At 51.9% G+C, this 27,905-nt stretch overlaps 2 protein-coding genes across 2 annotated transcripts in view; one reads left to right on the forward strand and one right to left on the reverse strand.

Moving 5' to 3' along the window:
* The window catches only part of LOC117888505 (adhesion G protein-coupled receptor E5-like), a 33,193-nt gene extending 9,098 nt beyond the window's left edge, over nt 1-24,095 (reverse strand). The window contains exon 1 of the mRNA XM_034791973.1: nt 24,027-24,095. Within this exon, the coding sequence (XP_034647864.1) occupies nt 24,027-24,057 (31 nt within the window). The 5' untranslated portion in view covers nt 24,058-24,095. The remainder of the gene's footprint in view (nt 1-24,026) is intronic.
* The window catches only part of LOC117888488 (adhesion G protein-coupled receptor E3-like), a 255,697-nt gene that overhangs the window by 96,754 nt on the left and 131,038 nt on the right, over nt 1-27,905 (forward strand). The gene's annotated exons all lie outside the window — the stretch shown is intronic.

Here is a 27,905-nt window from a genome sequence, read left to right on the forward strand (position 1 = left end):
CGTGATGAACTAGGAAGGGGTAGCGGTCCAAGGTCTTGATCAGACTCGGCAGACACTCCGACACATCCTGGATTCTAGCTACAGGCAAGCAGCACAGTTCTCAAGCCTCCCGGTCTGGTCGGCAGATGAATGACTCTGTCCCCTTTTCGACCACCACCACCCGTCTCTTCCTCTTGGGAGTTGTGGTCGTGGAACCCCCATCCCGAGGACAATGCATCCAATGCCCTCTGGATGATGGGGTCTCCTTCTGATCCCTTCCCTCAGAGGGCTTTTCCAAATCCTTCTTTGCAGTAGTACCTGTGCAGAGAGCCTGAAAACAGTTTTGAAACTGGAGAAAAGCCTGCTGAGAGTCTTTGGGTTAAGTTTAAAGGCGAGAGCAACAAGGGTGATGTTATGGTGAGCGTGTGCTATAGACACCGTATCAGAAGGATGAGTAGATGGGGCTTTCTTCGGACAACTAACTGAACTTTCCAGATCAAAGGCCCTGGTTCTAATGGGGGACTTCAATCACCATGACATCTGCTGGGAGAGCAATTCACCAATGCACAGACAATCCAGGAAGTGTTTGGAGAGTGTTGGGGACAACTTCCTGGTACAACTGCTGGAGGAACCAACTAGAGGCCGTGTTCCTCTTGACCTGCTGCTTACAAACAGGGATGAATTGGTAGGGGAAGCAGAACTGGGTGGCAATCTAGGCAGCAGTGACCATGGGATGGTTGAGTTCAGGATCCTGACAAAAGGAAGAAAGGAGAGTAGCAAAATACAGACCCTGGACTTCAGGAAAGCAGACTTAGACTCCCTTAGGGCAGGAATCCCCTGGGAGGCTAATATGAAGGGGAAAGGAGTCCAGGAGAGCTGGCTGTATTTTAAGGAAGACCCATTGAGGGCGCAGGAGCAAACCATCCCAATGTGTAGAAAGAATAGCAAATATGGCAGGTGACCAGCTTGACTTAATAGTGAAATCTTCGGTGAGCTTAAACTTAAAAGGAAGCTTACAAGTGGAAATTTGAACAGATGACCAGGGAACTACAAACTGGTCAGCCTCACTTTAGTCCATGGCAAAATCATGGAGCAGGTCCTCAAGGAATCCATTTTGAAGCACTTGGAGGAGAGGAAGGTGATCAGGAACAGTCAACATCGATTCACCAATGGCAAGTCATGCCTGTCCAACCTGATCACCTTCTATGATGAGATATGTGGCTCCATGGATATAGGGAAAGTGGTGGCTGTGATATATCTTGACTTTAGCAAAGCTTTTGATACGGTCTCCCATAGTATGTTTGCCAGCAAGTTAAAGAAGTATGGATTGGATGAATGGACTATAAGGTGGATAGAAAGCTGGCTAGATTGTCGGGCTCAATGGGTAGTGATCAACGGCTCAATGTCAAGTTGGCAGCCGGTATCAAGTGGCGTGCCCCAGGGGTCAGTCCTGGGGCCAGTTTTGTTCAACATCTTTATTAATGATCTGGATGATGGGATGGATTGCACCCTCAGCAAGTCTGCAGATGACACTAGGCTGGGGGGAGAGGTAGATATGCTGGAGGGTAGGGATAGGGTCCAGAGTGACCTAGACAAATTGGAGGATTGGTCCAAAAGAAATCTGATGAGGTTCAACTAGGACGAGTGCAGAGTCCTGTACTTAGGACAGAAGACTCCCATGGACTGCTACAGGCTGGGGACTGACTTGCTAAGCAGCAGTTCTGCAGAAAATGACCTGGGGATTACAGTGGACAAGAAGCTGGATATGAGTCAGTAGTGTGCCTTTGTTGCCAAGAAGGCCAATGGCATATTGGGCTGTATTAGTAGGAGATTGCCAGCCGATTGAGGGAAGTGATTATTCCCTTCTATTCGGCATCGGTGAGGCCACACCTGGAGTACTGTGTCCGGTTTTGGTCCCCCCACTACAAAAGGGATCTGGACAAATTGGAGAGAGTCCAGCAGAGGGCAATGAAAATTATTAGGTGGCTGGGGTACATGACTTACGAGGAGAGGCTGAGGGAACTGGGGTTATTTAGTCTGCAGAAGAGAAGAATGAGGGGGGATTTGATAGCAGTCTTCAACTACCTGAAGGGGGGTTCCAAAGAGGATGGAGCAAGTTTGTTCTCAGTGGTGGCAGATGACAGAACAAGAAGCAATGGTCTCAAGTTGCAGTAGGGGAAGTCTAGCTTGGATATTAGGAAAAACATTTTCACTAGGAGGGTGGTGAAGCACTGGATTGGGTTACCTAGGGAGGTGGTGGAACCTCCATCCTTAGAGGTTTTTAAGGCCTGGCTTGACAAAGCCTGGCTGGGATGATTTAGTTGGTGTTGGTCCTGCTTTAGATGACTTCCTGAGGTCCCTTCCAACCTAATATTCTATGATAAAGGACCCGTGGGTCAAGTGCCCGAGGTTATGTGAAAAGGGAAAGCACCTTCTGCCCTAACACTTCTCTCAGCCCCATAATCATTTACTTTGCTGAGTACCTATGGGCGAATCTGACCACAGTGCAGATGGCCTAATGTTACTTCACAGAATCACAGAAAGGTCCTGGGAGTGTTAAAGATTTGTGTATATCCAGAGATCATATCCAACCTTCTCCTTTGGAGTACAATGCAGTGGGTACTGTACTTCAGCAGGGCCAAACTGCAGAGGGATGGGTGTTGAGTGCGGTGGGTAGTGGGAGTCTGCAGTGCTGGATTGTGAGGGGAGTGGAATGCCGCAGGTAGAGACTGGAGCCAGGAGGTTGATAAGAGTGTGTTGGCGCTGTTTGGGGGGCATATGGGAAAGAGTTTTGCAACACCGGCTGCAGGGGAGGGTGGGCGCCGAGCTGCTCAGTTTGAAGAGCTAGTATCGCCTGGAGCGTGTCTGCTTGGCGCTCCATAACCTTTAGGAGCCGCTCCATGGCTTCATTCTGGCGCGCCGCGTTCTCCTTTGGTCCCTCTTCTCACTGTCCTGCCACTCCTGCAATTCCTGTTTCTCGGCGGCAGAGTGCATCATAACATCACACAGAAAGTCCTCCTTAGTTCTTCTTGGCCGCTTTCTAGTTCTGTGCAGCCGTTCAGCTGCCGATAGCAAAGAGGGAGGCTGGGCTCCCAAGGTCATCGCTGTGAAGTTTAAGCACAACATTTTACAGACGCAGGATTGTTTGGAACACAAAGAGCACCGATTCAGTGCTTTAAACACAGCCAGTACTCACACACCTGGCACTAACTGGCTGACCCCAGGCAAGCACACATGAGCCACAAGTCCCCCAAAATGGTGAGTAGCCGCAGGGGCAGGGGAAATCACTCTTCTCGCACCCTGCTGTACTCTGGGCATGTGGCTCTTGGGGAGAGCCAGAACTGTAGGGGGTGGGGGCTGATAATCAATCCTGTCCCCACACTTTCCACAGGATGTGATCATTATGGAAGATATCTCACTGCTGAGAATCAGCAGGGAATCAAGGGAGGGTCTTCTCCAAGACTGCGGCTTCTGCCCTGGCCCCTATGCGGCTCGAGCAATGGACCCCCCGCCGCCCAGCCCCCGTGATGGCACAGGGGCACGGGAAAGTTACCGTAAATGGGACAAGAAACAAAGCAGCTCTGCCGAAGAACCGGCAGCAGCATATTGCCCAGGATCTCTATGAGAGTTTCCTGGAGATCTCCGAGGGAGATTCCCGGTAAATGTGGGAGTCAATCAACAGCCTGTTCCTCTGCTCAGACTAGGCCTGCAGCGGGAGACAAGCCTGCTTTCTGCAACCCTCCTGCCTCCAACAACTCGCTTCAGCGAGTCCCAAAATCAAATCCACTTACTGGGGGCTCCTCTCCTGTTTGTACTTCACCAACATCCAACATCTGTCACTGGCTAGCCTCCGCAGGGGTAAAAAAGAGCTACTGGCTGCATCCATCTCTGATCTCCGAGTCATCCTCTGCCTCTTGGTCCCCCTCTCCCTCCACATCCTTGTCCAAGATTTACTCCTCCTGGCCACTTTTGACTCGCATGCAAGCCACCAAAGTATCCACAGTGGTCTTTGCAGTGGAGGTGGGGTCGCCACCGAGTATCACATTCAGCTCTTTGTAGGACTGGCAGGTCGTGGGCGCAGCACCGGAGCGGTGGTTTGCCTCCCGCGCCTTGTGGTTGGCATTCCGTATCTCCTTCACTTTGACCCTGCACTGCAATGTATCCCGGTCGTGACCTCTTTCTGTCATGCATCGTGAAATCTGTCTGAAGATATTATTGCTACGGCTGGAGCGCAGCTGGGACTGGACAGCCTCCTCTCCTCAAATGCTGATGAGATCCAGCAGCTCGGCATTGCTCCAAGCAGGGGATTATCTGGTGCTGGAGCAGGCATGGCCACCTGGAAAGATGCACTGAGACCCCTGCATGCATCACCGAGCAAACAGGAAGGGGACTTTCAAAATACCAAAGGAATTTACGGGGTGGGGATGACGGTTGGTCACCTGAGGGCAGGGCAGTAGAGTTCAAACTGATGACCAGAGAGGTGAGAACAGGCATTGTGGGATACCTCCCGGAGGCCAATCGCAGGGCTGTAATCGACCAAGGTGTCTACACTGGCACCGCAGCGCTGTTCCCCTGGTTCAGAAAGCTGTACGTCTCTCGTTGGGGTGGTTTTTACAGTGCTACAACTGAGCAGTTTCTGCGCACTAAGTGGCCTGGCAGTGTGTAACCTCGGGAGTTACAGCGCAGAAAACTGCTTTATTGCACAGAAACTTGCCAGTGTAGACAGGGCCTAAGATGTTTCCAGCAGTCATCCTGGGCAGGGATTCTGTGAAGAATGAAACCTGATTAACTCACTTCCCTGCCTTAAATAGGATTCACATATGGAGGGAATTCTTTGTTTCCTAGTTTGATCCCCACCCCTATTAGTGGAAAAATACTAGTAGTCCAGTACCAGGTGACATGATCACATGACCCTGCAGTGTCAAAGCAGCATCCCAGAAATCTTCTCAGGAAGGTGGGAGATTAGCATCTTCAAAGTCCTATTGTCCATCTTAAATGGTCCATTAAGTCTGATTGCCTACTGTCTGGTGGATGTTCCCCAGGTGTAAACCCTCTTGTGATTGTTACATAGTCAATATTCCTAACTTCAGATACATAAATGATACATGCATACAAATAGGATAATCATATTCAGTAAATCATAACCTTTCCAATGATACCTCTCATGACCCATCTTGCATAGAACACATCTGTTATGCCAGATTCATATCATAACAATATCCTATGAAGAATATGGGGCATATGGTCACCTCTGGGTTTTCCCTTCTGTTGGTAAAGCATATGGTCAATTGCTTGAACTCACTTTAGTTCTTTATGCAATATGTCCAATACACCAAATAACCAATATCGGTCTGGTTTATTGCTAAAAGTCAGTAATCGCTAAGGCTGCGGGTGTCTGTCACGGAGGTCATGGAAGTCACAGATTCCAGAACTTTCTGTGACCTCCATAACTTCTGCAGCGGCTGGTGTGGCTGGGCCTGGGCGACCCCTGCTGAGGCAGTCTTTGGCCACCACACACCCCCAGCTCCCCAGCAGCAGCAGTAGTTTGGGTGTGGGAGGGGGCTCAGGGTTGGGGTAGGGGGCTGGTGTTTGGGGCGGTGCTTACCTGAGGGAGGGGTGTGCTCCACGGAAGTGGCTGGTATGTCCCTTCAGCTCCTAGGTAGAGGGGCCAGGGGACTCTGTGCGCTGCTTCTGCCTGCAGGCACTGGCCCCACAGCTCACATTGGCTGCGGTTCCCAGCTCATGGCAGGGGCAGCGCGTGGAGCCCCCTGGACTTCCCTCCCCCTAGAAGCTGAAAAGACAGCTCTGGCTAGCCCCGCCAACCCTCCCCGCCCAGCACCAGCAGCGGTCCTGGGCCATGTGCTGCCACCTCCCCCCTCCAGCACCTGTTACAGCCCTCCCTGGCTGCTCTGCCTGGATCCATGGTGCGCCTCGGGCCACTCCCCAACAGCACCCACAGACCCCCGGCCCAAGTTTTAGTTAGGGATACATAGTACAAGTCATAGACAGATCACATGCCATAAATTTTTGTGAACTGCCCGTGACCTGTCCATGACTTTTACTAAAAATACCTGTGACTAAAACCTAGCCTTAGTAATAGCATATTACAGGAACAAAAGTTCAATACAACTCCAATTTCCGGGAACCCGTCTCCGGCAGCAGTGCTGAACTGGCCTTACAAAGAAGGCTTGTGTCCAAAGTCACACCCCTAAAGCTGCCCTTTTTATACCCAACCTGTTTACAAGGAAAGAGGTACTGTATGCATCCTCTGAGGCTAGTCTTCACCTCCCATCTTTCTACCTTGTATTTCTGGTACCATACGGTACCCCTTAGCTCTTTGTTCTTGATTCAGGAATTCCAGGTACCAAGAGCGTGATCCACCTCCTGGGCTTGTCCCATATATATTGTCCTTATAACTTCCTGCCTGTTACTACAGTAGAATGCCCATGTCTCCTGATCCTAACAGTTTTCCTGGCTAATGCAAGGTGTTATGGGATACTTAGCATAGGTGAATAAGACTATAGAAAGACACAGGCCACCATTCTAGGCCATGTAACTGCCAGAAATGTACATACAATAGAATGTTATATGCATTAAGCACATATTATCCATATTAATATATGTAATGTGAATCATACCTATTGTTCATGTGATGTATTATATTAGCCCAGCATATATTGGTGAATATTTCAGAAATAGATTTAACCGCCACCTAAACAATTCAGCTAGTCCTAATGACCCAGATCCAATGACCCCACCCCTCATTACAGTGCCTATAACCACCCCTTGGAGAGCTGCCAAGCCTGTGTTAGCTTCATGGCAGAGACAGATTCTGTGTGGGACTCTCATGATGGGCACAAACGCGGCACATACAGCATTATGTTCTGCCAGCCTGGGAACTTATCGGATGACACTTGAGTGCTCCCTCGTGGTAGAGAGAGGAACAGGACGAGGAGGAGAAATGCTTGACAGAAATAAAAACAAAAGATGTGTTTTAAAGATTTGTTAGTCTCTAAGGTGCCACAAGTACTCCTGTTCTTTTTGCGGATACAGACTAACACGGCTGCTACTCTGAAACCTGTTTTAAAGATGTTATACACAGAAATAAGCAACAGAGAAGGAGAGCGAGAGGGAGATCTGTCTCCTGGCCCCTGTCTATGGACCAAATTTTGCTTATTTACCCCACTGTGATTCTGGTGTAAATCCAATGAAGTCAATTCTTTCATTAAGATCTATTATTACTGTAGTAATATTTCGGAACCCCAGCTTTGTGCCCCTACAGAAATCTGGCTCAACCAGCTACCTGGAAATTCCCCTGGTGCACTGGCTCTATGTTACAGCCCCCAGGCACAGTGGGCATTCCCAGAGGTGAGCGGTCTGGCCAATGTACTCCTCCACTCTGGCTATTGCCAGCTGCTGGAATGGTCCCTTGGGGCTACAGAGAGTTGAGGATGAATCAGGGAAGGATTTGGGCTGCTCTGCTTCCAGGGACCAGANGCGGGGGGGGGGGTGTCACACACAGCACGGCTGGGGGCGCACGGGGGGCGAATGACCATGGAGGCACCCCCCATCGATTGCAGGGGGCGTGGTCTGTCGGTCAGTCTGTCTACTCCATCTACACCCCTATTCTATTCTCCTTTCTTCCCTGCTACGTACAGTGCCCCAATCCCTGCGGAGCAACCCCTCCCCCACCCACCAGATCAGAGAGGCCCAACCTTTTCCAGACCAGGACCCTGCGATCCCCTCCCTGCACCAGCCCTGACAGAGGAGGGTTAAGGCGGGGGGGTAGGGGGGTGGCGATCAGCTAGTTAAGCTGCAAAGGGGAAGTGACTTAGGCTGCGTGCAGGGCGCTAGCTAGAAGGAAGCTCGCCTGGGAGGGGACAGGTGGGGCTTCTCTACAGCCCGAGGGCTGGGCCCAGTGGTGGGGGCCTGAGTCAAGGGGGGCTAGGAGCCCCGGAGGAAGGGTTTCGCTAGCAGGGATAGGAGAGGGGGTCTGACTTTGAAAGGCTCCCGCAGAATGGGGATCACAGTGTGACCTGGCCGGACGCCAGAGACATGGGGAAGCCAAGAATCCGGGAGCTATGATCATAGAATATCAGGGTTGGAAGGGACCTCAGGAGGTTCTAGTCCAACCCCCTGCTCAAAGCAGGACCAATCCCCAACTAAATCGTCCCAGCCAGGGCTTTGTCAAGCATGACCTTAAACACCTTTAAGGAAGGAGATTCCACCACCTCCCTAGGTAACCCATTCCAGTGCTTCACCACCCTGCTAGTGAAATAGTGTTTCCTAATATCCAACCTAAAACTCCCCCACTGCAACTTGAGACCATTACTCCTTGTTCTGTCATCTGGTACCACTGAGAACAGTCTAGATCCATCCTCTTTGGAATCCCCCTTCAGGTAGTTGAAAGCAGCTATCAAATCCCCCCTCATTCTTCTCTTCTGCAGACTAAACAATCCCAGTTCCCTCAGCCTCTCCTCATAAGTCATATGCTCCAGCCCCCTAATCATTTTTGTTGCAATCCACTGGACTCTTTCCAATTTTCCCACATCCTTCTTGAAGTGTGGGGCTCCACACTGGACTCAAAACTCCAGATGAGGCCTCACCAATGTCTAATAGAGGGGAATGATCACGTCCCTCGATCTGCTGGCAATGCATCTACTTATACAGCCCAAAATGCCGTTAGCCTTCTTGACAACAAGGGCACATTGTTGACTCATATCCAGCTTTTCGTCCACTGTAACCCCTAGGTCCTTTTCTGCAGAACTGCTGCCTAGTCACTCGGTCCATAGTCTGTAGCAGTGCATGGGATTCTTCCAACTTAAGTGCAGGACTCTTCACTTGTCCTTGTTGAACCTCATGAGATTTCTTTTGACCCAATCCTCTAATTTGTTTAGGTCCCTCTGTATCCTATCCCTACCCTCCAGTGTATCTACCACTTCTCCCAGTTTAGTTTCATCCACAAACTTGCTGAGAGTGCAGTCCATGATATCCTCCAGATCATTAATGAATGGAAGGGAAGAAAGGGGGCGCTGAACTGGAGCTGGTCGCCAGAAGGGTCGCCATGCTCAGAGTTACAGACCCCAGCCCGATGGGTCCCCTCCCTATTCTGGATACACCCAGCACCACCCCTCCCATGGAGCACTAGGGGAAGGGTGGGTGGGCTGCGCCCAGGAGAGTGCAGGGGAATTGGGGGCTTTCCCTTTAAACTAGTTTCTTTGCTCTCTGGTGGCGCTCATGGGGGTTGATGGCAGAAGCCTGCAGATCCCCACATGCGGCCAGGCTCTGCACGGCTGGTAAACGGGTTGTTTGGAATCCAGCTGGATCCAGGGGATCCCCCTATTCCTAACACTGCGCAGTGAGCAGCGGCCCGACAACGTCCATTCCCGGACCCTGCTGTGACCCCCAGGCCCAGGGCCCCACGGGGCGAATCCATTGAGCCCAGAGACAGATGACACTCACTGCCGATCCGGCCTGTGGAAGCCGAAGCTGGAAGAAACGTACCCAGCCTGACCCCCAGCATAGCCCCAGCCGGAGTCGCCACCCAGCGGGTCATCAATCTGTCCCCAAACGGAAGGGACTTTACTGCCCTCGCTGCCTCCTGGGGTCTTTAACCACTGTGGAGAGTCTGATCTGACAGACAGGCCCCGCCCTGCCCAGGCACAGAGAGCCCTGTCGTGATCTAGCCAAACGCTGGAAGGCCGTGCACCCGCCAGGCTGCCAACGTGCCAGCTGCCGGGCAAAGGGGGATACATGGAGGATGTCGGGGCTCCATAGTGCAGCAGGGTCACTCACCCCGTGCAGGGAGTTGGGTTTTCTACCTAGGGACCAGGCTTGTACGTGCAGAGACACACTCATTCTGGCCATTAAGCTCTCCCCGATATTTATCCATAACACATTTGCTCCTCACAGAAATCCTTGTGGCTAAAATCCCCTTCACCTGGACATCAGCAAACATTTCAATCAGCGGGGAGAGTCAAGAGCACTCACGGATCCTTCCCTTGGGCCGTGCTCCAGCAGCTCTGTCTCAGACTCCCCTTCTCTCTCTTTCCCGTGACAGCGTTTTGCTATTTCCCGCTACGCCCCTTCCCCTCGGTCGTTATTTGCATAAAGGCAGAACCCAAGTCTCTTGAGTCCCAATCTCATACCCGACCCACTAGACCTGTCACTTTCAGCTTGTTTCTTCCATAGAAGGCCAAGAATGTGTCTCCCCTGCCTCACCAGGCAGATTTTACCCTCTGCTCCCCCTCACTGAGAGGAGCTCTGTGTCTCCTGGCTCACGGCTGGGAGTGCATCAAGGCTGGAAAAAATCCCTTGTTTCTTTGGCAGGAAACTCAATTTTTGCTCCATTGTTAAACCTCTTGGAAGGGAACGGGCGTATGCCATGCCTGTGAGGGGGCTTGTATGTGCCAGCCTCTAGCAAAGCCCGCTGAGCCACGGAACAAAAATAAATAAGTAGAGATATCCCATCTCCTAGAACTGGAAGGAACCTTGAAAGGTCATTGAGTCCAGCCACCTGCTTTTGCTAGCAGGGCCAAGCACTGATTTTTGCCCCAGATCCCTAAGTGGCCCCATCAAGAATTGAACTCACAACCTGAGGTTTAGCTGGCCAATGCTCAAACCACTGAGCTCTCCCTTCCCCCCTTAAGGAGAAAGCACATTTGTCCTGCTGTAGTGGCTGGTTTCCATACATAGATAGCCTGCTACAATGACTAGCTAATGGAGTTACTCCCTTAGCTCCAGCAGCCGAGCTGCGCGCCATCAGCAGACAGGTCCTAGGTTTGATTCGTGCTAATGACACAAACTAGTTCCTTTATGATGCCAGCTCCTTCCCCTGGCTTAACAGCTGTTGAGGGTTCCAGAAACTAATGGGCTTGTTGAGCCCAAGCTGTATTAAAGGTTGATCCAACACAGAGTCCTCGGCTCCGTCTCAGCCCAGTTTGCTTTGCAAAGACCTGACCTGCCCCCACCTCAAAGCTCTGCTACGAAAGAGCATCTTGGGCTCTGATTGCAGCTGCAGGTTTGGGGGGATGTTGCAGCTTCTAATGACATCCCCAGCTCCCTACGCTCCTGCCTCAGGGGAATTAAGCAGCATGTCAAGAGACATGGCGACGTTCAGTCCCCAGGCTCAGTTTCCAATGTGTAAGACAGGCTGGGAGTCAGAACAGACACTGCCTGGGTGTGGCGCAGAGAAAGAGCGAGACCTCAGGGCAACCTGGTTAGTTTCCCCATCCAGGCATGCGGGTTAGTGTCAGAGATCCTGGGTCAGCTCAGTGGCCGTGCATTAACGTCATCGCCAACACCAAGCAATCAATAAAAGCCCCAAACCGTGAGCCAGGCTGCCAAAAAGTCATGAGGTTAGTTTAAAAATCACAAGATTTTTTTTAAAAAATTCGTTTTGGCTTCGTTTTGTTTGACTCTGGTTTGGGAGCTGTCGCTCACCCCAGCATAACGTTTGGCAGTTTTTCCTCCAGGCCCTAATTTTGATTTTAGCCAAAAGCAGAATCACATGACTCCGGGAGGTGGGGCTTTAAGGAAAAGCCACGCGTTAGCAACACTGCAGAAAAGCCAGAAACATCATGCCTTTGTCACGACTGTTTCCAGCTCCCATTGTACCTGTGCAGATCTTAGACGAATCCTTTTGACTCTTCCCAAATCCCCAACTGCATCTGCACATGTAACTCCCTGGCATGTTGATGCAGTTCCCGTGGGGCTCACAGATTGTGGTGTTTCGCTGGCACTCGTCAATGTCTGCAAGGAGAGAGAAAGCGCTAGGTCAGGCTGATCTAGGAGCTGTACCTTGGGCACTGGGGTGATGCTGCTGGGGGATAATCCAAGCATCCGACATGCACCGTGTGCTGGGGAGATGGGGTTGGTTAGAGCCAGGAGTTCAGTTACTGGGTCAGCGACCGGGAGCGAGTTGGCTATTGTCCGGAATGAGCCGCTCCAGCTGGGAAGGGAAAAGCAGCCCTGCCAGGACACGCGCCTGCTGCTTGCTAAAGCTACCAAGCGGATCTGGCGATGCCCAGTGCCGTAATACCAGTGCAGACGGCAATGTCTGAATGAGCCGTCTGCTCCTGGAAAGGACAAATGAGGAGCTGCTTTGGAGGAAGATGATAGAAAATAACATGAGGGCTAGTCTAATGCCTTGATATCAGTCAGTGATAGAAGGGACTCCAAGCGCCCGGTTCTCAGTGGTGAGGCCAGAGCTCTCCCCTCCCTCAGGCACACGGGTGTCCCACAGCTTCCAAACTCACTCCGAGCTGCAGGGAGCTCTGAGATTGGGTGTATCTAGGGGCTTAAGTCCATGGGGAAATTGACGGGAACAGCTCCTATGGAATCGCTCCCCATCCGGACACTCTGGTCTGGAATAATCAGTGCGCTTCCAAAGAGAACAGCGATCGCGATCAATTCCCCCGGGGACAAGCCCTAGGGATTCTCCGCACGGCTCCCGATACCAGCTATCCCCGGACAATCCCCGGGGCGCTGGCTGAGATACCTGCGGCGCTGATTTCTTCTTGTGCCTAGACCCGCCCCAGGACACTGGCTGGGGTTATCCCACGTGGCCGGGGGCTGGGCGCAGGAACGGCTGGGCGAGGTCTCTGCCAGGGGAAGCGTTTGAACCAATGGGCTCCTGAGTTCTCCCAGTTCGAGGGGCCCGGTGCTCTGCGCCCCCCAAACGGGGGTGTAAAGGGCGGTTTCCATGGGAACGGCCGGCTAGGACTTGATACAAGCTCTAACTACCGGCTGAACGTCACAGACAAGGGCCTGGAGCGCCCCGGCCCCTTCTCCGGTCAGGCCGCCCTGGCTGCCTAAGGGGGCATAATGGCCCCCTGGGGAAACACCCTCCCATCCAGGGGGCTTCCTGTCAGTGTGGGACTGGAAAAGGCTCTGCTCCCAGCCCTGAGGGAGGGGGCAGATTGGGGGCATGGCTGGGGTGCCCTGCACTGGGGCTATTCCCTGCTCCCCAGGGCCACAGGGGGCAGAGCGCACTGTGCTGTATGTGGACCATCCACGAGGCCCCTTCCCAGGCTCAGGGACACTAACAGCCTCTGGTGCAGCGCCAGACCTGGAAGGAGCATTTGTGTGTGCGAGGGGGGGTCTCAGCAAGTGGGGGACAGGGGAGAGCTCACCCTGGCAGGTGTTCTCACTCGCGTGTGTGAAGTTGGCTTTCCCAGAGCTGGGCTCGTAGCCATCGATGCAGGTGCAGGAGTAATTCCCAGGCAAATTGGTGCAGTTTGCGTGGGGTCCGCAGTCTGCCGGGCTCGGGCCCTGACACTCGTCAATATCTGCAACACAAGAGGGGATGTTCTGTACAGTCCTGGCAGGGAGACGTTCCTGTATCACACATCTGTACTGAGCTGGGTGACGGGACCCAGGTGACCAGGCCCCTGGGAGCTTAACAATCACAGGCCTGATTCTCAGCTACACTCAGGCCACACTAGGCTGCTCTGGCAGTGGAATGGCCACTCGAGAATGTGGTGTATTGAAAACTGTGTTAGCATCACAAGCTCTCACTTTACTTCTGCAAGGGGCTTTCCTGGACCTGCTTGTTGGCTAGGGGAGTCGGGTGACAAGCATGTGATCTGGGGGTTTCAGCTGTGTGTCTGCCAAAGAGCCCAGCCTAGAGCAAACTGGGGTTACTTGTGCCCGTCTGCCTTTAGGAGCAGCCTGCTTTGTCTCTCTCTGTTTGGGGTCCTTGTGTGCTGGGGTTCTGGATTCTAAGAAATAACCCTGTGTTGATCTGCAGCTGCCAGCGAGAGGATGTGATGCGTTGATTCTAACTGTGTGTGTGCCGTGAACGTAACAGAGGGAAGGGGACCTTCTGACCCCTGAACAGCCACTGTGGCCTCTATGGGCCAATCCCCAGTGGGGCCAAGATTTGGGTAGATTTAGGAGTCCATGTTTGAAGCTGAGTTGCCCAAGGGGTGGGAACACTGGGACTTGGCAGAAATCCCCCTCAGGTTTCAATCAGAGAGGAACACACAGGCATTGCCAGCCTGGGTCAGACCCAAGGCCCATCTACCCCGGTTTCCCATCTGCAATGGGTGCTACAGAGGAAGGTGTAAGAGTCCCACAGCAGGAGCCGGGGGATAATCTGCCCCCATGAAGGTCTCTTCTGGTCTCTAATAGTCAGAGGTTGGTTTAAGATCTGAAGTGGGAGCTTTTCCCTCCCAGAATTATTGTCCATTAACTAGCACAGCTCCAGGCATTGTTGTTCCCCATAGAAACAGCCAGTCCCTCTTTAAAACTCGACACATTCACAGCCTCCAGGCCGCGGTAGCAGTGAGTTCCAGAGGTTACTACTTCCCTGTGTGGAGGAGTTTTTCCTTGTATCTGCTTTGAATTTGCCCCCTTTTCAATTCAATTCAATCCACAGACTGCCCGTGTGTCTCCGTGCCATGCCGCTGGAAACCAGGGTGTCTCAGGGAAGCCTGGGGCTGGGCTGGCAATGCCAGTCCCAGCACATGCCCCCTCCCAGCGCTGCCCTTGGGATTGACATGGAGCTGGAGCAGAGAGAGCCTGGAGCAGGGGCCTAGTACAAGGCCCGAACCGAAGTCAGCAAAAGTGATGCTCTGAGCAAAAGTCCGGCCCTGTGGGACACTGAGCCAGAAAGGGTTAAGCAACTTGCCGGCTAAATGACCCAAATTCTAATTTTAAAGCCATAGTAGAAAAGTAGACTGGAGCTGTTCAAGAACACTTTAGTCCAATTCCCAGAGCTGTTCCCGGGGCCACTTCCCAGGCTCAGTGGGGCACTAGCAGCTCAGATGCTGCGTGCTGGGGCCAGCGAGGGTCCCCTCCCCTCTCCCCAGCGCATCTCTGCAGCACTAGGAGTTTGCTCCGTTGGTCTGTTTCTTGCCCCAAGGGTTTATTCCCTGTCCAAGTGCCAGGCACAGGGGTGAGCCCGGCCCCATGCTCTGCAGGAGCAGGCGAGGGCCATGTCCCATCAGAGCCTTGCTGACGGCCTCTGGCCATTGCCAAAGCCGCAGCAGCCCCGGTGCAGCGCCAGGCCTGGAACGAGCATTTGAGTGTGTGAGGGGGGGGACTCAGCAGCTGGGGGCAGGGGAGAGCTCACCCTGGCAGGTGTTCTCACTCGCGTTCATGAATTTGGCTTTCCCAGAGCTGGACTCGTAGCCATCGATGCAGGTGCAGTAGTAACTCCCAGCCACGTTGGCGCAGTGTGCGTTGCGTCCACAGTCTGGCGAGCTCGGCCCCAGACACTCGTCAATATCTGTAATGCAAGACGGGACGCTCTGTATAGTCCTGGCAGGGAGACGTTCCCCGTATCACCCCCCAGCACCCCGCACTGAGCTGGATGATGGGACCCAGGCGACCGGGGCCCTGAGCAGTTAGTGATTAAGGGCCTGATCCTCAGTTACCCATTTCTGCTGCTGGAATGTCGGAAACAGCCCCCCCGAGCCTCTTGTCCCAGGTGGTGTGTGGGGGGAGGGGGTTTGACTCCACAAACACCCAGATCCCCCATGTAAGGGGAGTCGGGGGGAGATGTCCCCCGGGGCTCCAGGCTCCCTGTGTGTTGGGGGGGGGTGACAGGCTGCCTCTCCTCTGCTCCCTCCCTCCTTGTATCCCTGCGGGCTGGGGGGGGGGGGAGGAAGTATAGCCAGGGCTGCCCCATTCCACTCCCGTGGGGTCCCTATGCCCCTGGACACCCAGGGGCTGATTAGGGCCCAGGCTGGGATTCAGACGGGTCAGTGTGATGGGCCCCCCCACCCTGTGCCCAATCCACAGAGCCCAACGCTCCTGGCTCCTGCTGCAGCCACTCCTGCTGCTCAATCTGGAGGCCCCGGTTCGATCCCCAGGAGGGTGGCGCTGACCCGTGCTGCTGCCCCCCCTCATTCCCCAGCTGGGCTGAGCCCCCCCAACAGGCCCTGGAGTCAGTGGAGTTGGCTGCTCCAGCCCTTAATGCCCTGCTCTGCCCAGCGCCCCCCCCCCCGGACAACGTGGGAGCCCCGTTACCGTCACAGATCTCCGTTGGGTCGGTGAAGAAGCGATTCCCATGTGACTGGTATCCATCCAGGCAGGTGCAGTGGGTGTTGTTCACACACTTGGCGTTTGCTGGGCATAGCACATGGCTGTTGCAGTCCCCAGTGGTACCTGCAGGGGTGGGAAAAGCTGGGCAGGGTCAGCCAGTGCAGAGCGTCCCCCCTGACCCTCCCCAACACACACAGTGCGATTGATTCCTTTCACATGCCCCATTTGCTGATTTTCAGCCCTCGGCGCCTGGCAAACAGCTGCGTCGCCATCCACCCCCTGGCAACAAGCTGCCCTCGGCTGCACAGGGGCCTTGGCTCCCCGGGGTGCCCCCGGGACAGACAGGCAGAGCCGCCGGAGCCGGGCGTCGCTTCATGTGAAACTTTTTCGATCTCACCCATTTTTTCTCCTTTTTGTTGCTGTCGTCGTTACTCTCGTTAGCGTCAATTTCAAATTGAAACCTCACTTCGAACCAGAAATTGGGAATTGTTCGTTTTGAAAATTATTTCATCCCCCCCCTCACCCCCCCGGGCAATTTTTTCCTGAGTAAAACCAAACATTCCTCTGAACCGAATTGGCATTTCCTGGCAAAAAATGGGTCCTTGGGAAATTCCTGCCCGGCTCTGCTCTGGATTAACTGCGAGCGGAGTCGGGCGCGAGGCTAGTTTGGATCCTGAGCTGCCTCCCATCACCCAGACTGTGACCTGCCTTCGGGGGCTCCTGGATCCTTTAGCTGCCCGGTGTCTGGGGCTCCGCTGGGATCCGTCCCTCTGCCCAGCGTGAGGGGAAGGATCCCAGCGCAGCTTAGCCGGCTGCAGGGCTTGGTACGGGAGCAGACGGAGCAGGGTGGGTGCAATCCTGGGGGACCCCAGTGGGTCAGTGGGAATTTTCCTGAATCCCATCTTGGGATTCACAGCAGAGCTGGGCTTGGGGTGCAGAGTTGGGATCCCAGATACCCCCCAGCTGGGCACGTGGCCCCAGGTTTCAATTCAGCCTGATTTTAGAGTGGGGGGGGGCACCTACAAATGCCACTTCTAACGTCTGAGCCATCAGGGGCTTTGATTCAGGCTGGTCAATAACACAGCCCTTGGGTACAAAGGGGATCTGCCCCTCACGCCAGCCCCCAGTGTAGAGCCCTGGGCCCCAGTGACTCTTCTCTGCTGGCCACGGGGCTGGGAAGGGAAGGGGAGGGCTACACAGGGGCCTTCTCCTCTCCCCTGCACGCACCCACCGTGCTCTGTAAATCCACCCCAAGATGTCTATGCCAAGGAGCTGCTCCTGGGTCACCGGACCCCCGACTCTGCTCTCCTCCCACCAGGGAAAGGGACCAGAGGGGGCGGAGGCAGGAGACCCCGGGCAGCCGGGAGCGCTCGGGAAGGTTAGCCAGGAAGAGTCAGCCTTACCTTGTACGCCATTATTTTGGGCCACGGTGCCCCACAGGCACAGGGCGATGCAGAGCCCTAGAAGGCAGAGACAGGGTAAGGCACCATGGGCAGATGGTAACCACCGCTCAGCTGCACACACCCCCAGCCGCCCCCGTCCTGCCAATCCTGGGCCAATGGCCAGTCAGTGCCCTGCCGATGGTGGAATTAAAAATGCAGAAACCTGGTGCTCTGGGAAATCAGCCCCAGCTGGGATCCCTGATAATATTTTAACCTGATTCCAGTTGGGAACTGGACTTTTGACCAGGGCAACTGGGTCTTTTATTGTGTGTATTAGGAACAAAGACCAGGAGCCCACCACTGTCAGTGCTGGATTTATACTTAGGGCGCCCCTAGGCACAGGGGCTCAGTGGTTGTCCCCTCCCAGTTTGGAGCTCCAGGGGCTCCTGCTGTCTGGAGGTGACCGGGAGCTGCTGGGTACCCCTGCTGCCCATAAGCTCTTAACCGCCACCGGTGGGTTCCAGCAGCTCGGCATTGCTCCAAGTGGGAGATCGCCTGGTGCATGGAGCAGGCATGGCCACCTGGAAAGATGTGCTGAGACTACTGCATGCATCACCGAGGAAACAGGAAGGGGTGTCAGGGTTCCTTCCCCACTCTGAACTCTAGGGTACAGTTGTGGGGACCTGCATGAAAGCTCCCTAAGCTAATTTCTACCAGCTTAGGTTAAAACCTGGTATGCTGCCACCACCAAGTGATTTAACAAGACCACTTGGAGTTCCTCTTCCCCCAAAATATCCCCCCAAGCCCTTACACCCCCTTTCCTGGGGAGGCTTGAGAATAATATCCTAACCAATTTGTTACAAAGTGATCAAAGACCCAACCCCCTGGGTCTTTGGACAATGGAAAAATCAATCAGGTTCTTAAAAGAAGGATCTTATTAAAAAGAAAAGGTAAAAATCATCTCTGTAAAATCAGGATGGAAAATAACTTTACAGGGTAATCAGATTCAAAGAGCCCAGAGGAAACCCCTCTAGCCTTAGTTTCAAAGTTACAGCAAAACAGGGATATCTCCCTCTAGCAAAGGTAAAATTCACAAGTTAAGAAAACAAAGATAAACTAGCACGCCTTGCCTGACTGTTACTTACAAGTTTGAAATATGAGAGACTTGTTCCGAAAGTTTTGGAGAACATGGATTGATGTCCGGTTCCTCTTAGTCCCAAGAGCGAACACAAACAAAACAAAGAGCACGAACAAAAGCTTCCCCTCCCTCCCCAAGATTTGAAAGTATCTTGTCCCCTTATTGGTCCTTTGGGTCAGGTGTCAGCCAGGTTACCTGAGCTTCTTAACCCTTTACAGGTAAAAGGATTTTGGTGCCCCTGGCCAAGAGGGATTTTATAGTATTGTATCCAGGAGGGCTGTTACCCTTCCCTTTATAGTTATGACAAGGGGACTTTCAAAATTCCAAAGGAATTTACAGGGTGGGGATGACGGTTGGTCACCTGAGGGCAGGGCAGTAGAGTTCAAACTGATGACCAGAGAGGTGAGAACAGGCATTGTGGGACACATCTTGGAGGCCAATCACAGGGTTGTAATCGACCAGGGTGTCTACACTGGCACCGCGGCGCTGTACCCCTGGCACAGAAACCCGTATGCCTCTCATTGGGATGGTTTTTTTACAGTGCTACAGTGGTGCAGTTTCTGCGCACTAAGTGACCTGGCAGTGTGTAACCTCAGGAGTTACAGTGGAGAAAGCTGCTTTACTTCCCAGAAACTTGCCAGTGTAGACAGGGCCTAAGATGTTTCCAGCAGTCATCCTGGGCAGGGATTCAGTGAAGAATGAAACCCGATTAACTCACTTCCCTGCCTTCAATAGGATTCACATATGGCGGGAATCTTTGTTTCCTAGTTTGATCCCCACCCCCTATTAGTGGGAAAATACTAGTAGTCCAGTACCAGGTGACATGATCACATGACCCTGCAGTGTCAAAGCAGCATCCCAGGAAGCTTCTAAGGAAGGTGGGAGATTATCATCTTCAAAGACCTATTGGTCTCCCTAATGGCCCATCCAGGCTGATTGCTTCTACACTCTACAGCCCTCTACACCAACATTCCACACAAAGGGCTGGTCTACACTGGGGGGGGATCGATCTAAGATACGCAACTTCAGCTACGCGAATAGCGTAGCTGAAGTCGAAGTATCTTGGATCGAATGACCTGGGGTCCACACGATGCGGGATCGACGGCCGCGGCTGCCCCGTCAACTGCGCTACCGCCGCTCGCTCTGGTGGAGTTCCGGAGTCGACAGTGAGCGCGTTCGGGGATTGATATATCACGTCTTAACAAGACGCGATATATCGATCCCGGATAAATCAATTGCTACCCACCGATACGGCGGGTAGTGAAGACGTACCCAAAGATGGACTACAAGACATCAGGAAAACTATCCCTGATAATGTCATGGCAAACCTGGTGGCTGAACTTTGTGACTTTGTCCTCATCCACAACTATTTCACATTTGGGGACAATGTATACCTTCAGGTCAGCGGCACTGCTATGGGTACCTGCATTGCCCCACAGTATGCCAACATTTTTATGACTGACTTTAGGGTGACCAGACGTCCCGATTTTATCGCGACGGTCCCAATATTTGCTTGTTTGTCCCGCGTCCCGACCTACCTTCGGTCGGGACATGAATTGTCCCGATATTTTGCCTCCGCTCACAGGTGGAGTGGGGCCCGGAGGGGGCTCGCAGCCCCCCTGACTCTGCCCCCTCCTTTCCCCATTGGATCCCTCCCCAAATCCCCGCCCTGGCCTCGCCTCTTCCCCAAGCACTCCACATTCCTCCTCCTCCCCCGTCCCTCCCAGGCTTGCATTGATCAGCTGTAGGGCAGTGCAAGCGATGGAGGAAGCGGGGAGGTGGAGACGGAGCGGAGGCAAGCTGGTGCGGGGCGGGGTGTGGAGCTCCGGTGGCCGGCGGCCATTTTTTTTTCTTCTTCTTCCTTCTCCACCACTGGCAATTTTTTTTTGCTCCCCCCTCCCCCCCCGCATCCTGATATTTCACCTGTGTGATCTGGTCACCCTAACTGACTTAGAACAACGCTTCCTCAACTCTTGTCCCCTAGCATCCCTACTCTACTTGCGCTACATTGAAGAATTCCACCTGGATTTCAACAATTTCCACCTCACCATCAACCTCAGCCTGGGCCAGTCCACACAAGAGATCCGCTTCCTGGATGCTACAGTGCAAATAAGCGATGGTCACATAAACATCACCCTATACTGGAAACCTACTGACCGCTGTACTTACCTATATGTCTCCAGCTTTCATCCAGACCACATCACACGATCCATTGTCTACAGCCAAGCTCTAAGATACAACCACATTTGCTCCAATCCCTCAGAGACAAATACCTACAGGATCTCTATGAAGCATTCTTAAAACTAGAATACCAACCTGCTGAAGTGAAGAAACAGATTGACAGAGCCAGAAGGGTACCCAGAAATCACCTACTACAGGACAGGCCCAACAGAGAAAGTAACAGAATGCCACAAGCCATCATTTTCAGCCCCCAACTAACACCTCTCAAGTGCATCATCAAGGATCTACCATTTATCCTGAAGGACAATCCCTCACTCTCACAGACCTTGGGAGACAGACCAGTCCTTGCTTACAGACAGCCCCCCAACCTGAAGCAAATACTCACCAGCAACTACAAATCATACAACAAAAACACTAATCCAGGAACCTATCCCTGCAACAAACTCTTTTGCCAACTCTGTCCACATATCTATTCATGGGATACCATCCTAGGACCTAACCACATCAGCCACACCATCAGGGGCTCGTTCACCTGCACATCTACCAATGTGATATATGCCATCGTGTGCCAGCAATGCCCCTCTGCCATGTACATTGGCCAAACCGGACAGTCTCGACGCAAAAGAATAAATGGACAGCAATCAGATGTCAAGAATTATAACATTCAAAAACCAGTTGGAGAACGCTTCAACCTCCCTGGACACTCAATAACAGACTTAAAAGTGGCAACTTCAACAAAAAACCTTCAAAAACAGACTCCAACAAGAAACTGCAGAACTGGAATTAATTTGCAAACTGGACACCATCAAATTAGGCCTGAATAAAGAGTGGGAGTGGATGGGTCACTATAAGAACTAAAAACTAATTTCCCCATGCTAATTCCCCCCCTACTGTTACTCACACCTTCTTGTCAACTGTTTGAAACGGGCCATGCTGATTAACAGTACAAAAGTAATTTTTGCTCCTGCCGATAATAGTCCACTTTAATTGAATTGTCTCATTAGAATTGGAATGGCAACTCCCATCTTTTCATGTACTACGTATATATATCTTCCTACTGTATTGTCCACTCCATGCATCTGATGAAGTGGGTCTTAGCCCACGAAAGCTTATGTCCAAATAAATGTGTTAGTCTCTAAGGTGCCACAAGTACTTCTTGTTGTTATTCCAGTGAGAGTAACTCCCTGCCTCTTACTACGGTAGAACACCCATATGTGCTGATCCTGACAGTTTTCCTGGCTAATGCAAGGTGTTATGGGATACTTAGCATAGGTGAATAGGACTATAAGAAGACACAGGCCACCATTCCAGGCCATGTAACTGCTAGAAGTGAATATACAAATAATGTTATATGCATTAAGCACATACTATCCATATTAATATATGTAATGTGAATCATACCTATTGATCATGTGATATATTATATTACCCCGGCATATATTGCTGAACACTTCAGAAATAGATTTAACCCCCACCTAAACAATTCAGCTAGTCCTAATGACCCAGATCCAATGACCCCACCCCTCATTACAGTGCCGATAACCCCATCGAGAGCTGCCAAGCCTGTGTTAGCTTCATGATAGAGACACATTGTGTGTGGGACTCTCATGATGGGCACAAACGCGGCACATACAGCATTATGTTCTGCCAGCCTGGGAACGTACCGGATGACACTTGAGTGCTCCCTGGTGGTAGGGAGGGGAACAGGACGAGGAGGAGAAATACTTGAGAGAAATAAAAACTAAATACGTGTTTATAAATGTTATACACAGAAATAAGGAACAGAGAGAGAGAGCGAGAGGGAGATATGTCTCCTGGCCCCTGTCTATGGACCAAATTTTGCTTATTTACCCCACTATGATTCTGGTGTAAATCCAATGAAGTCAATTCTTTCATTAAGAACGATTATTACTGTAGTAATATTTCGGAACCCCAGCTTTGTGCCCCTACAGAAATCTGGCTCAACCAGCTACCTGGAAATTCCCCTGGTGCACTGGCTCTATGTTACAGCCCCAGGCACAGTGGGCATTCCCAGAGGTGAGCGGTCTGGCCAATGTATTCCTCCACTCTGGCTATTGCCAGCTGCTGGAATGGTCCCTTGGGGCTACAGACAGTTGAGGATGAATCAGGGAAGGCTTTGGGCTGCTCTGCTTCCAGGGACCAGACTGACCCGCAGTTATCCCCTGGGATTCAGTACCTGTGAAAGTGGTGGAAAGCCATCTGCGATAAATGAAATGGGGGGTAGCCCCCTTTGATGGACACCCAAGTAAATTAGGAATTTTTCGCTAGACGCAATTAGGTTTATCTCTGTTTATTTTGGCTTGTGGATCTCCTCTGTGCTAACCCCATATGCTTTTGTTTGCTTGTAACCTTTAAGCTGAAAGAAAGCTATTTTGGGTGCTTAATTTTTGTAATTGTTTCTTTTCAAGATCAAGTCAAAAAGCCTAAGTTCCAGGTGTATTTTTTCCTTTCTGTTCTTAATAAAATTTACCTTTTTTAAGCACAGGATTGGATTTTTGGTGGCCTGAGAGGTTTGTGCATGTTGTTTGATTAGCTGGTAGCCACAGGTAATTTCATTTGTTTTCTTCCTCAGCTCTTCCCTGGAGGGGGGTGAAAGGGCTTGAGGGTACCCCACAGGGAGGAATTCCCAAGTGTGCCTTCCTGGATTAAAATGGGATTTTTTGCATTTGGGTGGTAGCAGCATTTACCAAGCCAAGGTCAGAGACAAGCTGTAACCTTGAGTGTGTAATACAAGCCTGGAGTGGCAAGTATTAATTTTTAAAACCCTTGCAGGCCCTCACTTCCTGCACTCGAGGTGCCGGAGTGGGGATTCAGCCCTAACACCATCTTTGACCTCTCCACGGTCTGGTCTCCTAGTGAGCCCGTCTCAGATGAACCCATCTCAGCCAGCCCCAGTAAACCCAAGGGCATTTCAGTGAGTCTGGATGGAGTCTCAGTTGGTGCAACGTGAGCACTGGAGGAAGCAGAGGAAATTGCACGTTACACCAATGTAGTGTCTGCCTAGGTGTAAATTCTAGCTCGAGGAGACATACCCGGGCTTGCTCTGACCGAGCTGGCAGCCAAAAATTGACACGTGGCTGCGCTTGGGCAAGTTATAGGACAGGCTCCCTGCCCCGACTATGATCCCGTCCAAGACCACAGGTACGCACTCAGGGCGGCCAGACCCTCCCACCCTCATGGTGACACTTCTATTTCTAGCTAGATGAGAGCTAGTGTGAATATGTCTTCTCAAGCTGGAACATTTACCTTCCAGCCCCAGTGCAGACAGACCCGTGGGCCCCTCTGGACTCTCCTAGTCCCACCCGAGTTCAGCCCATGGACTTGGTTCCACTCACCCAATGGATACACGTCACCTCGGGTTCCCATGGTGGCTCAGACGCTATCAGAGCAGGTCGAGTTCTGAGGATTCTTTGCAGCCTCCTTATCTTGGAGAAATTAGACAGGAAGCCAAGTCAATTCATGTCCTGTTGCATTATATCTTATCAACCAACAGCACTGCACACAGGAAAGCACTGTCTTCTCAGCATGCCCTGCTCTCCTTCCTTCTGCCCTACCACTTCTCCCAGCCCCATAATCATTTACTTTGCTGAGTACCAATGTGGGAAACTGACCACAGTCAGGGCTGGCTCCAGGGTTTTGGCCGCCCCGAGCAGCCAAACAAAACAAACAAACAAAAAAAGCTGCAATCACGATCTGCAGCGGCAATTCGGTGGGAGGTCCTTCGCTCCAAGCAGGAGTGAGGGACCGTCCGCCGAATTGCCGCCAAACAGCTGGACGTGCCGCCCCTCTCCGGAGTGGCCGCCCCAAGCACCTGCTTGGTAAGCTGGTGCCTCGAGCCAGCCCTGACCACAGTGCAGAGGGCCTAGCACCACTTCACAGAATCACAGAAATGTGGAGCTGTAAGGGAACTCAGGAGATCAGATAATCCATCCCCACGCAATGAGGCAGGACCAAGTGCACCTAGACCATCCCTGGCAGGTGTTTGTCCAACCTGTTCTTACAACCTCACAAAAACAGGGATTCCACAGCCTCTCTAGGTCACCTGTTGCTTGTTGAAACATTCTTAGAGTCAGAAAGCTTTTCTTAATATCTAACCTAAATCTCCCTTGCGGCTAACTAAGACAATTCCTTTTTGTCCCACCCTTGGTGGACATGGGCACCAATTGATCACAGTCCTCTTTATAGCAACCTTTTGCATATTTGCAGATTCTTATCATGTCCCCCCTCAGCCATCTCTTTTCTGGAGAAAACATGCCCAATTCTTTCAACGTTTCCTCACAGGTCATGTTTTCTAAACCTCTGATCATTTCTGCTGCTCTCCTCTGGACTCCGTGCAATTTGTCCTCATTCTTCCTGAAGCGCAGCACCCAAACCTGGACACGGTTCTCCCACGCTGAGTAGAGGAGAACAGTCACCTCCCATCTCTGACCCACCCCACTCCTGTCAATACATCCCAGAATGACATTTGCCTTTTTTCAGCAGCATCACACTGTAGACTCACATTCCATTTGTGGTTCACCAGAAACCTCACACCCTTTTCTGCTGTGCTTCTGCCGAGCCCATGAGTCCCCACAACTCCCCTCGGAGTAACGACTTCCAACTAGCTTTGCACCCATCTTGTGGTAGTTTCATCTAGTCCATATTTCCTTAGCTTGAGTAGGAATATGTCATATGGGACTGTGATGAACGACTTCCTAAATTCAAGATACATCACATCCACCTCTTCCCTCCATCCACTAGTCATGGTACCCAAGCAAAGAAGGAAATTACGTTTGTTTGTCATCACTTGTTCTTGACAAATCCATGTTGGTTATTACTTATTACCTATTATCCTCTAGGTTTTAATAAATTGGTAGTTTAATCATTTGTTTCAGTAGCTTTCTGGGTATTGAAGTTAGGTTCTCTGGTCTATACTTCCCTAAGAGCTCCTTTCTACCTTTTTTTGAAGTTTGCCCTTGTTATGAACCTCATCCATCCTCCATGAGTTCTGGAAGATAATCGCTAATGGTTCAGAGATTGGTTCAGACAGTTTCTTAAGTACTCTAGGGTGAATTTCATCAGGCCCTGCCGAGTTGCATAGATCTAACTTAGCTAAAGATTCTTTATCTGTTAACTTATCTGTTATTTCCCTATTCTGGCCAGTGTTCCTTCTCTCTTGTTAAAATTCACTGGTGTGAAGTATCTGTTCACAACTAAACTTTTTAATCCTCTATACAGTAAAACTTAAGAGGTGCCCATACTGAGTGGTTGGTTGCTAACATAATGATCAGAGATGTCAGTATCACTGGGGTTGTTTATGAGTCTTGCTGTAAGTAGTCATCTAAGGTGGTGCAGCTGTAATGCCGAAGTCACTTTCTGAGCAGTAGCTCTTCTTAACAAAAACCAAACAGAAGAACAGATCTTCATCCAGATCACAGTGCGGCTCCCTATGCGTGAGATGGTGCTGTCCAAGTCTCAGCTGTGATTATAGCTCTTGTCTGCAGCTGTTGTCTTGGAGACGTAGACAGAACATCAGTCCTGTTCCAGGTGGTGCCGTAGTACCAGGGTTAACACAGGAAGAAGATGAAAGAGGCAGCTAATAACTGTCCATGCTTGACAGTGTCAGTGAGCAGGATGTGGGCAGTCAGGTCTAGGGGTCAGAGCTGGACCTGGTAGCCAAGAACCGGAAGTGTCAGAGCCAGGGACAGGAGCCAGAAGTTGGACCCAGGATCAGAACTGGGGTCGGAGCCAAAGTTGGAGATGAGGAATCAGAGCTGAGGGTCAGAACAGGTTACCTGGAGAGAGGCCAGGCAGGAGCACGGCTGCACCGAGGCTGGAGCTATCATAGCTGTGGGCAAAAGCTTTGAGCAGCTACAGAACTGCTGCTGCTGGGCTTCAGAGCCTGTCTGCTGACCCTTCCCACCAATCAGGCAGTTTGGTACAGGCCATCTCTCCTCGTTAGGTTGCCTGGAGACTGGCTCTGCTGCAAGCCCTGATTCCCGATAGATGGTCCTTGTTGATGGTCCCATATGGCAGGGTCTTCAAGGAAGTGACTCCTCAGGACTTGGGGCTCTCCAGTCCTCCCATCCAGGTGTGCATAAGCTCAAGATGAAGAGGGCCAAAGAAATACACTCAAGCTCCTCCTCCTATGGTCACTCTCATGTGGGGTCTTCCCAGGTCCCCTTTTCTTGTGGCCCCCTCCTAGAAGAACAGCTCTGGTCCAATCAGTGTCACACACATGCTTCTTCCAAATAGATCAACCTTCCGCTGAGAAAAAAACACTGCACACACATGTGGGTTTTGCCCACATAAAGTCAGTTTCTGCTCAGTGACTTCCCCTTTCTCAGCTGTTTCCCAGTCGTTTGCTCTGTCCTGTCTGGGTTGTGGTGAGCAGTGGGGTGTGATTCACCTGCCTTATTTCCTCCTCTGCCTACTTTAGAACAACACATTCCCTCTGGCTAAAGGCATTTCTTTGCTCTCCTGGTTGCCACTGGCCAGCAGAGTCTATCATGGCATGTGTGCTGGGGTCATTAACTGGGACCCCATTATATTGTCCAGCCAACCAAGACTTCATTCTCCAAGGCTTCCTCATTCGAGTGCCTTCCTGAAGACAAGCGTAAACTCAGCTGTCCCTGCCTGAATGAGCGTCGGCAAAGCTGTTCTGAGCAGGCGCCCTTAAGGGTTAGTTTCACAAGCAGAAGTTACCAGTGTAGAACTACAGATATTCCCAGATCCCCAACTGGTGCAAATCGGCATCGGTCCAAAGGCGTCCACACCCCCATTTACACCAACTGAGGATCTGGCCCTATATTATCGAGAATGAGGAAGCTCGTCAGAAACGACCCTACGACTACACTGAGGAAACTGAGCTCAGACTCAGTGCGGAGGCTGCTGGAACCAGACTACCAAGCCAAGGCGGGAGGCAAAGCCCAGACACCAAGAGCTAGTGAGGCTCCCTGCTTACCCCTGTCTGAGTTACACATCCCCATACACCACAGACTGCGACCTGCGACCTGACCTCTGCTCCCCTCCCCAGCTCAGTTCTTCCCCACCTCTAGTGGCTGTGGCTGTTTGGGGCAGTAGCTGGTGCTGTTGGCAGAGTCACTTGGCGAAGGGCTGAGCGCACACGGCTGAGGAAAGGCTGGTGTTCCTGGGGGGCAGCGCTAAGCTTGCAGTGTGTGGCGCAGTAGCGAGGGTGACAGTGCAGCCTGCCTGGAGTGGAGACGTTGAGGGCA

This window comes from Trachemys scripta, chromosome 16 (genome assembly GCF_013100865.1).
Source record: "Trachemys scripta elegans isolate TJP31775 chromosome 16, CAS_Tse_1.0, whole genome shotgun sequence".
Taxonomy (NCBI): Eukaryota; Metazoa; Chordata; order Testudines; family Emydidae; genus Trachemys; species Trachemys scripta.